The following is an 11,330-nucleotide window of genomic DNA, read 5'->3' as shown; positions in this document are numbered from 1 at the left end:
GAATATGTCTGCTTGTAACTTAAGTAAATTTATTTCGGCAAAGATTATTGCATTTACATTTGTTAAATAAGGCATTGCTGCTCTTTTTACACAACAAAAAAAAAGTCTAAATTTTAAATATCTGAAAATATGACCCTATAAGCTGCTGCATACATGGTAAACATCACAATTGGAAAATAATAAACTTGCTTGTTGACAGCACAATGGAATGCATTCCAAAATGCACTGAGACGCTTCTGGTGAAATCAGCCAATCAGAGTGCAGCCTGAGGTGAAGGGTAGCAGGGGATTGGGTCAGGTTGAGTGGGGTTAGGGTACATCGTAGTCAAACTTAATGGAAATATCAGGTACAACAGACAGGTCCCTAAATACAAAGATGCATAAGAGACTAGTTCTGTTCAGGTTTTAATTCCTGAAATGCAAACCCAATCTTCATCCCTTGCAGGGAGTTTGAGGGTCAAATCCACGATGCATGATCAAATTGAGCGGTTCAAGGTGTGTTAGTTGTTGTTCTAGAGGTCGTGTGCTTGCTTGCTGATCTTGCTTTTCAAATGCTCCTTATAAGCCAGAATGCCGCGGGTCCACTTGGTGATGGTCTTCTTCTCACACACCCAGATCTCCTGTGCCACCTGGTTAAATGAAAGACATGAGGCCTTGATAATGGTGCTGTGTAGAGCGATGATACAGATTATAGAATCCACAAGGTTTACAATGATAGAACTTTACCAGAGTTGTTCCGATACCAGAATTGGAATCGTACCCTAGGCATGATTTTTTTTTTATCAGAGATAAAAGGGTGTTTTACAGACAGATCAACCAGTTCCGGTTTATCTCCGAGACACAGAGACGCTGACAGATTGTAGTATAGCGCCATCTCAAACTACTGAATCAATATATAACAGAACCATATGGAGGAGAGACAATGACATCTCCATCCATGTGTTAAAATGCAGGCATCGGCTAGAATGCCAGTCTATGCTATTCTGATGCCACATAATTTATCACGTTTCATTCATTGTACTATTTACATTATTGTTTTACTCTAACTTGAAGCTGCAAAGCTTTTAATTTCAATGACTGGGCCGTTTGATTTGCACACTCAAGAGTTACAGACCTGTAAGGGTACATTTGGAAGGGGTGCGCACGCTTTTCCGACACACCGAAGATCCGAAGCGGGGGGACATGCGATGCGAAAAAGCGATGGTCTGACATGCGCTGCTCCCGTGCTTGCGGTTAGGGTTAGGTTAGGATTGAGGTTTCGGATCAATAGTATGTCGGAACTAAAGCCTGCACCCCATTTGGAACACCCTCAAGGAACCCAGAGAGTCACTGGACTCACTTTGAGAGCCACTGTCCTAGATTAGTTTAAAATTATACACTGGTATCGGACCGATACATTTCTAATCTTTATGGGAAATCAACAGTGTGTTTTATGTACCTGCTGAATGAGTCGGAAGTCGTGGCTAACCAGCATCACTCCACCATCAAACTCATTGATGGCTTCGGCCAGGGCGTCGATGGTCTCGATGTCCAAGTGATTGGTGGGCTCGTCAAGGAAGAGCAAGTGCGGGTTCTGCCAGGCCAGCCAGGCGAAGCACACCCTGCACTTCTGGCCGTCCGACAGGTTCCTGATTGGACTGACCTGAACGTGGATCAAACAAAAGATTTGTTAGTCCCCAACAACTTGAACCCCAACTTCCCCATTCTGGGAGCAGAATGGTGAAGAGATTTGGTGTAGAGTGAAATGGTCACGAAGTGAGAGTCATGAAAGAATAATTATTCTGAAATGAGTTCAGACGGGCTAGCATCTCCTTTAAAAGACCATTTGTTGGATTTGTGAACCATTTCGCTTTGACCCTCTGGATAGATGTGTCCTTCTCACCTGTTGTTTGCCCGTCAGGCCATAGCGTCCAATGATTTTCCTCATCTCTTCCCGCTCTTTGATATCAGGGTAGCACTTCATCATATAATCCAGAGGAGACAGGTCTAGCTCCAGCTGCTCTGTCAGATGCTGGAACACAAATTCATATCGAATGTTTAATTGAAGCATACATACGATTAATCTGAGACGTGTATGTGCTCATCTCACAGGATGCAACAGTGAGTGATACATAATCCCTATGAATTAGACTACCTGATTTATGGATTAAAAGCAAAACAAAATCTCACGCCTGAAAAATGGTCTTAATGTGCGATTTGTGAGTGAGAAATGAGCTCCCACACACTAGCGCCGTTTCCTAAACAACACAATATGCAAAATTATGTTTTAGTAATTCTACATACAGATAACCATGTGAAGAAATCACAGATTGAGGATTTAAGCTTTGCTTTTATTAAATATATATTTATGAAAGATGCTTCTGCACATATTAAATATATATTTATGAAAGATGCTTCTGCACATATTAAATATATATTTATGGAAGATGCTTCTGCACATATTGCTAGTTTCACCACTTCAAATGCTCCGATCTTAAAATAACCAAAATTGCCGCTGCAAGCTCTCAACACATTTAGAGCTCATAGATGGTCTACTTTCGATGTGCAACATGGCGACTTCTATGGAATTCAAATGTCGTAACAACTGCCAGATTTATTATTGCTCATTATTGTCACACTTCTAACTTTTATGTATATAACAGTATTTAAGATCCGAATCGGTGTTAAACTCATTAGTTTGAGCTAGTAGCACCTTCTGGAAACCTGGGACTAGTTCATGCAGAGCCTATTAATTATCATGATCATAAAAGTGGAAAACTGATTGGAATTCTCAATAGAGCCACATTCTTCCTGACCGGTTCAGCATCTTACCTGGTGATATCTTCCAATCTTGACGTGAGAATGCTTGCGGATCATGCCATCGCTAGGGAGCAGCTACAGGGGGGAAAAGGGAATGCATAATAAGAAAAAAATATGTTTTGATTGATTCTGATCATGAACTTTTTCCGATAATGAAACCAGTATCATACAAGCTGCAACTAGTGGCTACAATTCTGGTATCGGTGAGTATGCCAGTCTAGGCCATTCCAATGCCACGTAATTTGATGATGTCATTCACAGTAATCAATTATTGTCTTTTGAATGCTTCAGTTGATCAATGGTTCTCAAACGTATTAATTTCAAGAACCCCTATAAATCAGAGTGCACAAATGGAACCCAGTCTCAGAGTTAGACATGTAATTTTGGAACAAAGAGGACCCCATTTTGAGAACCACTGTCCTAGATTTATTTATTACACCGATATGGGATTGGTACTGGGTATCGACCAATACACAACTTGGGTATAGGCATCGGGAAGGAAAGGATGGTCATTGGTACATTTCTAGTATGAATTTGAAGCCCAACCTACATCGCCCATCAGAAGTTTCAGCAGAGTAGACTTTCCGGCTCCATTGGGTCCTACCAAAGCCACTCGAGTATCCAGATCAACACCAAACTCCAGGTCTTTATATATGTGGGGCTAAAGGGCAAAACAGAAGAATGAGGGGTTGGTAAGTCGATAAATATAAATATGAATGTCCATTCATATTTGTTTTGCCCCAAACCAAACCATTATGTTATTATAAATTAAATAAAGAAAACAGGCAGGCGAGATGAAAACGAGGCACACTATATTTTATATAAATGACAATATAAACTACATAGAACAAATAACGTATACTAATGGTAGCACACACAAGCTGTAATACTCACTGTGTCGTCACTGTATCTAAAGCTGACATTCTGAACCATGATAACAGGGGGAGGGATCTTCCCACAGGGAGGAAAATTAAATGACAGGGTCTGTGGGGAAACACGAGAGGCAGGGCTTAAGTGTGTGGAATAAAGTAAGAAAACAAGTTTAAAAGAAATCTCATGAATGAACATTTTATGGCGATGTTTAAGGTATTATGTTGCGGCTGTTCTACATACGGCCAACCAGTTGAAGAAATCACAGATTGAGGCATTAACCTTTCATTTTCTGAGACCATTCATGTTTATGGAAGATTCTTACCTTGTCATTTGAAACTTTTTCAGTCAAGCCTGAGGCTACCATCTTCTGTAGCGTCTTCTCTTTGCTCTGAGCCTGTCGTGCCAGTTTCGCAGAGCCATGACCAAACCTGGCTATGTAATTCTGGAGGGGAGGAGGCAAAGTCAGGCGTTAGATTTTTGAACCAAAGATGTTTTCTTTGCAAAAAGCCATAAATGTGTAGAAGAATGACCGTTAGCATTGTCTGTCGTATGTCAAACTGTTACTGTTCAGGATTTAAATAAAACAAATTACAATCTGCTACTCCTGAGTGACACTGTAAATTAATGCCCTACTTGAATATATGTTCATTATACCTTCTGTGGAGCAGTACCCCCAATCCACCACACGGTGTCCTCATTTACCTTCATGTGTGCTATTTGATCTTGCTCCCAGTTGAAGCGCTTCATCTGGTTCTCCTCCAACTCCTCCCTCGTCTTCACATACTGGTCGTAGTTACCCTTCAAAAATAAAAATAGATGTTGCAACGGTCATCCCACAGAGGGCTGCACAAACCTACTAGTACACACACACGTGCATGTGTACTTAGTAACACATTTCACCCCCGCAACCTTCCATATAGGGCTTTATGAGATCACAGACTGCAGAGTCCATAAAAAGAACTGTAAAGGCTCTGCCGAATCAGGACTGATGCCGTTTAAGCTGGCCAATATCCTGCCTGTCTTTATTAAACTCTATATCTGGCTTGGTTAGATGACTGGTGCATTAGGGCAAGTGTTCTTAAACATTTCAGGCCGTGACCCCCCCCACAAAATAATCATTTATTTGAATGTGGGGACCCACCGCCACCCTGACAAACACTTGGAATTGTAGGCATTACATGTAGTTTGACTTTGTTCCACAGATAAATAGTGAAAATAGCCAAAGTACAAGCTTGTAGATTGGCTAATTTCACAATGTTTACCTCTTTCTTACGTAATATTTGGTAATTTGGCTAGTCACTTTGGCTACTTGGTTCTATTGACAATAGTACAATCTCAAAATAAAATGTGTTGAATGACCACATTAAAGAGAAGCAGCAAGCACTCAGTGGAGTAGTTTAAAGTAAGGACGTAACGGGTGCACGCTTCTGGTAGAAAAGAATACCAGCACGTTTTCCCCCAGCAGTAACAAACATCGGCCATGAGGAAGGCCTCAGGCCCTAAACATCCGATGTTTGTTGCTCCCTCTGCCACTTGTGTGGTACACCCCTTATGTGACGGTCTACTCAGTCAGTACTGCTGAAGCTTTGTTGTGAGCCCCCAGATTGTTAAATCCACCACTGCGTATGTTGTTTTTTTTAGGTTTTTGAGGGGCGCTGGCCTCTCCTATGCTTTGTGTGCATGTGTGTGTCTGCCTGTCCGTTGTGAATGTGATGTATGACACATGAGAGCGCCCCAGTGCATTGTTGTTGATGTGTTCTTACCGTGTAGTACGCCAGGCCTTTCTGATGCAGGTGGATGATGTTCGTACACACTCCGTTGAGAAAGTCTTGTGAGTGTGAAATGAGCACAAGGATTCGCTTGAACCTGACAGGAAAGCACAAAGACGTTTTTTTGTGTGTGCTAAAAACATGTTGGGTTCTCAAGTACCCAAGGATTAACAGGACACATTTCTATCATCGGCAGATTAAACAGGAGGGATCCTCTCCCATTTAAGTTTCTTAATGTCTTTATTTGATGCCGTGTGGCAAAATATTGAAAACAGGGGCCTGTAATTACCATTTTATCATTAATTAGCTGAATTTAGTAAAGTACATCACCCACACTATTGAATGTTTAAAGTAATTTGTTCTATGCCCATCACATAGGATGCACACATATTAGATGATTATATTTAAGGACGCACACATTAGATAATCATTTAAAGAAATTGGAAAATAAAGTGGATTTCCAAAGACTTGGAGCTTAACAAAACAAAATGGAACCACTCCCTAGGGGTATGTGTATGTGGCTGACTTACTGTTTGAGCTCTTCCTCCAACCACACACAAGCATCCAGATCTAAGTGGTTGGTGGGCTCATCCAGCAGTAACATGAAGGGCTTGATGAACAGGGCTCTGGGGGAACAGAAAACAACATCTAATCAGTTCATTACGGTCTCTTTGCTGGCAGGGATCATCTACACAACGCATTGAAACAAGATTAACACTCATAAACACCTCATCAGCTTCTTTACACTTGAATGGAATTATCACTGAGAACTTCTTTGGATGCCCTTTTTGAGGGGAGCTAGCCCCTCCTATGTCCAGCTTTGAGATCAGCATCCATGTTGACAGGAGAGATGGTCAGAGATTGCACAACCAACATGAAGACCTGGACTGATGAATAGATATAGTTTCTCAGTGTAGGTGAGGCCAGTGAAAGAGTAGAGATGAACTCTGGCCTCAACATCATAAAAGGAGAACAAATCCTCCTCATAATCCACAAACACTCCCACTGTCTGGAGCTTCTCTTACAGGGAGGACGACAAGAGGGTCAGTAAGATCCTTGTACTCATTTCCATTCCTCACCACATAGTCCAGTAAACACTGTTGGGGGCATATGTGATCCCTCTCTTCCTGTTGGACTCTCTGGCCACTCCTAGAGTCCACTTGGTCTGCCTTTTAACCTGAACCTCATAGTAACACCTTCCTTAGAGAATCTTTGTTCTCTGGGAGATTCTTCTGTACATTTCCATAACACACATTTTCCATCCTCATACAGGATGAGATAGGGCTGGGCTGTATCAGGGTCCACATTTACTGCATATCTCTTGATCATCCAGAGCTCAGCATCACACAGCCTCTCTCTCTCTCATCTCTTGACCAAGTATCTTATCCAGCTGAGAGACAGCTGTCCTCAGTCCCTATATGAAGACTGATGGACATTAACCTTTGCAGAGTTCTGAGTGTTTGACCTCCTGAATCGTCACTTGTCTCTCTTGGATCATCATCTGGATTTCAGCCTTCGTCTTTGCTTCATATTCTTCTTTCTACTCATGATTCCTGAACGGACGAACCATTTTCAGAAAACTATGATAGCTTTAGTCTCTTAACTAGCGGTCAAGGGGTGTCTTCAATCAGTGATGTCTATATTTACAATACAGGAATGTTTGTGATGTGAATAAAGTAGAATATTAAGTTGTAAGGGTATATCTTTCTGTGTGATGGTCTGTCTCTCGCTTCTCTTCAGTCATTCTTGACCAAATAAGAGTTCCACACTGACGTACAAATAAAGACAGCTTTTCGCAAACTCTTCTCTGACAAGGACTCTCCAATGCCAGGCTTTGTGGGTCTGTGTGTACCACGGAATGTGATGATTCGATTGCCTGAACACAGAATGTGATGATGTATGATGATAAGAGCGCCCCTCACTTCACACAAGTGTTTTTTATTTTATTTAAAGTAGCCTCGCCATACACATTTGTGTTGTCACTGCTGTTGTATCCTACCGACTCACCTGCCAGTGAGGAGCCCCCACCAGGACGATGGTGAGCCCTCGTACTACTTGTCCCACCCAACACTCCCTACTGACAGACGCCACCCCCAGCCTGTAGGAGCACATGCAATGACCATTGTCACCCTCCCCCCAAACACATGTGTTCACATAGACACCAGAGCGCCCTGGCCTATCAGAACCATGTTGAGGAAGGAAATGAAACAAGCAGCTAAATTGTGTACTACATCCTGTCACCACAAAGTGCTGTAATAAGAGATGTTCCTTCACCTGGCCAGAGAGACACGCATCCTCCAGCCTCCACTGAAGTCCTTCAGCTGCTTCCTCTGCATGGCAGCATCGAACCCCAGACCGTTGAGGATGCGACCGGCTCGAACCTCCGCCTTGTCAGCGTCCAACTCCTCCAGACGCTCGTACAGCTCCATCAGCTTCTCACTCTCCGCTGTTGGGTAGGACAACACAGAAATGGATTATACATAACATCAGTGAATAATCAAGTTACTGCACTTGGGACAGTGTGAGCTACTTCTAACATCCATTTCTTGACAATGTCCGCCTATGTCTCACGCCGGGGTTCTTATTACAATTGACTGGAGGGAGAACCAGTCAGTGGGAACGCCCTCATGTCACAACATTGACCTAAAAATGGCGCTATAACAATATAACAAACGATTAAAAAAAAAAAGGTTAGGCTTATGTCTTTTTCAGAAATTACTTTGGACTTACCGTATGTGGAAAACTTTAGTTAAACATGCAGTGACGCATTACTTTACCTGGGTAAAATCAACTTCTGATACTTGACTGTTTTGAAATAATTATCCTGTGCAGTCTCCATGTAGTTTTGTTTCATTAGCGCGATCATGATCAAATAGGCTGCAAGTGTTGTTGCTGCTGCTCGCTACAGCTGAGCACACATGAACAGTAAAGATAAAGGATTGGTCAATGATGTCAGTGTTATGCTACGCAACACGGAAGTAACAGATTCGAAGCCTTTGATTTTAGAGTAAAGAGACACTTTAGTCGGGGCGTAAACAAGGAAGTGAACGGCAGGATCGCTGAAGGAAAGGCTTCAGATTACATTTTTAATTACAGCGTACTCGTTTGATATCATGTAAAAGGACCTAAAGACGTGTACACACGTTTAAGGCCCCCCACAGTTTGATTAGAAAATATGTGTATAAAGTAGACATCCTAAGCATAATTAGTGTTAAAATAAGCAGAACTTACAGTCCTCTGAAGCGAGTCTCTCCGCCTCCTTCTCCAGTATGATCCTCTGCTCGTCCACCTCCATCACGCACTCCAGAGCAGTCTTGGTACTGGGGGGCATCTCTCGCGTCAGGTGGTAGATGTCTATGTGCTCTGGGATGGGAATCTCACGGTGCCCGATAGCACACAGCAGCATGGACTTTCCTGCAAAAAAAACATGACATTCATAAATACAGAATACATTTTATTAATTTCACACACATGATAAGCCAATGGCTTTATATCCTTTCTTGTGTAAGGCATATGGTTGAAAATAAGGTTGAAAATAACATTCACAAGCATGAGTTCAAGTCCGTTGCTCTCCCCAGGTTGGCGGAGGGTGTGTAGAGCCCAGGATCACATTAGATAATTGACACAGGGGTGAAAAATGAGTTACAAAATGGTGGGATAAAAAAAAAAGAAGAAAAAAAGAATAGAACATTCACAAATGCAGTTGCTAATAGTTTCTATCGCCAGCCTCCAACCAACACATGTTCAAAGTGCATGCTACTCACTTAGCTAGCAAACATTAGCCCTAATTTGAGTTTTAACATAAACAGAGCGAGCCAATATCTAGAACTAAACCCACATAAGCTCTATTGTTGTTACATCTATACCCATATAGTTTGTCTTAATAAAAGTCCATAAATTGTAACTTTAGAAATACATGCAGATCACCACTGGTTGTAAGGGGAGGCTAGTTTCTTACCTGTGCCATTAAGGCCAAGGAGGCCGTAGCGTCGGCCCGAGTTGAGCTCCAGGCTGGTGTCTAACAGCAGCTCCTGGCCGTGGAAGGAGAGCGAGAGGCTGGCGATGTGGACGTCCGTGCTGTTGGGGTGGGAGGCCAGCACCCCGGTCACTGAACGCGCCTCCGTCTTCGCCAGCTCATATTCATCTATCTCCTTAGTCAAGCCCAAGCTTTCAATTCCTGTTAAAAAATGTAAACATTTTGTTTTAATAGTGAATTAATGGCGACAAATTTTCAGACAACCCTAATGTATCTTCTCGTCCATAGCCTTAAGGACTTATGTTATTATCGACTTCCTGCCGCTAAAAACGATTTAGCAACAAAAAAAACATTGTCACTGGAAGAAAAAAAATATTTTAATTACTCTACTGCACTCTCAGATAGTCAATAGAAAAATCGCATCGACAATACTTTTCCTTCCGGTAAAATATTTTCTTTTATGGCCAAAAAGTGCATTTTATACTTGTGGTGGGGGCTGAGACGTCCCCTAGGGAATGTATAGGCACCAAACAGTCTATGTATTGAGTATTTTTATTTTTTGCAGGAGTCAAGAGTAACATAGCCTTATGAAGTCCAGAGCTATGGGAAACCCTGAGCTAGAAAAATAAAACAGTAAAATGTGTGTTTGATTTAAACCATTACCATTGCTAATGCTCTCTGCCCCGTTCTCCGCAGCTTCATCCTGCTGGGTTTCTTCCTCTCCATTCTCATCGGTCTTCTTGGTCCGCTGGCGGTTCTTGGCTGCTTCCTTCTTCTTAGCTGCCTTCTTCTTGGCCAGGTCGGATGGCATGGTTGTGTTTAGACTGTTATTAAGACCTGTAGGAAGAGGAACATCATGTACAGTCATTCATTCGTGCTGCTCGCTAAGGCATTTCAATATCATCCAACAGGCAACATGATGACGAGTCATTGACCACCGAGTGAACCAGCATTGTGTAGATACATTTAACGGTTTTCCATCACGTTAAATCGTGCGATAAAAAAAAAAAAAAAAAACAGCAGCCAAATTGATTTTAGATATCAATCAATGGCATATATTCATATTTAAAATGGCGTTTTCGGTGTATTCAATTTCCAGGAAAAACTGTGTCGCAATTTTTACCGGCTTACAGAAATAGTGTCGCAATTTTTACCGGCATTTGTTCCCAACGCTGAATACCGGCTTACACCACCATTTTGACCATTTACTTTTTGTAGAATACCGAGTAGAATACACCCAAACCACGACATACGTTTAGAGAACATTCAGTCAAAAACGTAGTTGCTCATCGTTTCTTTCACCTGCTGCTAGTGCTAAGTAACACGTTGTGTTCCAAGTGCCTATGCTACTAGCTAGCCAACATTAGCCCCTAATTTGAGCCCCAAGTTTACCATAAACGGAGCCAATGACAATTGCTATAACTAAGCCAACGTAAGCCCTAGTGTTATATCTCTACCTATACCGTGTGTACATCACACATAGCTTTGGTTAAATTGGTATTTCAGACAGTTGTCTGTCTCTCTCCACCAGGCTGTCCAAGCTAACAGGCCTAGTACGTATGTATCATTCACAATGCTATTATAGCATTAGCTTGACGGAGGCCCCGTTTTATGGACCCGGCTCTGAAAAAAAAGCCGGTTGGTTCATCTCTCTCTCCAGCCGAGATGTCAACAAAACCACGACTCAATGACACATTAATGTGACTCATAACGACACTGGCAAGGTTATTTAACCTGGACCGGTGTTAATATCGTCCTTACCTGGCGGATAAGAGCGTTGTAGCGAGATGTCTCGTGTCTTCTGGACCAGGACCAAGACCACACTACTTCACTCTGTACTGTACTGTGTCCGCCGAATCGACGCCGGGTGGACGCGGGGTGGTGCTTGATGAGGCTCTTCTCTCCAGAGCGCCA

At 42.3% G+C, this 11,330-nt stretch overlaps 1 protein-coding gene across 1 annotated transcript; it reads right to left on the bottom strand.

Moving 5' to 3' along the window:
- Positions 1-12: 12 nt before the first annotated feature.
- Positions 13-11,293, bottom strand: abcf2b (ATP-binding cassette, sub-family F (GCN20), member 2b). Its single transcript, XM_080794174.1, has 15 exons — positions 11,178-11,293; positions 10,080-10,253; positions 9,399-9,617; positions 8,672-8,854; positions 7,715-7,886; positions 5,971-6,066; positions 5,435-5,537; positions 4,374-4,469; positions 3,994-4,113; positions 3,693-3,782; positions 3,349-3,459; positions 2,811-2,873; positions 1,882-2,010; positions 1,438-1,641; positions 13-628 (listed from the first exon to the last, which is right to left on the bottom strand). Exons 2-15 carry the CDS (start codon positions 10,225-10,227, stop codon positions 512-514), a joined length of 1,851 nt encoding a protein of 616 aa, XP_080650300.1. The 5' UTR covers positions 10,228-10,253; positions 11,178-11,293; the 3' UTR covers positions 13-511.
- Positions 11,294-11,330: the final 37 nt, after the last annotated feature.

The sequence above is a fragment of the Protomyctophum bolini genome (assembly GCF_963924005.1).
Source record: "Protomyctophum bolini genome assembly, chromosome: 21".
Classification (NCBI taxonomy): Eukaryota; Metazoa; Chordata; class Actinopteri; order Myctophiformes; family Myctophidae; genus Protomyctophum; species Protomyctophum bolini.
This window is presented reverse-complemented; position numbering and strand designations above follow the sequence as displayed.

Excerpts from the sequence above, each read along its gene's own strand:
- abcf2b (XM_080794174.1), bottom strand. The coding sequence starts at position 10,227 with ATGCCATCCGACCTGGCCAAGAAGAAGGCAGCTAAGAAGAAGGAAGCA. Across the intron at positions 6,067-7,714 it reads ATGCGTGTCTCTCTGGCCAG|AGCCCTGTTCATCAAGCCCT; the intron begins GTGAAGGAACAT and ends CTGTTCCCCCAG. Across the intron at positions 4,470-5,434 it reads AAGGCCTGGCGTACTACACG|GGTAACTACGACCAGTATGT; the intron begins GTAAGAACACAT and ends TTATTTTTGAAG.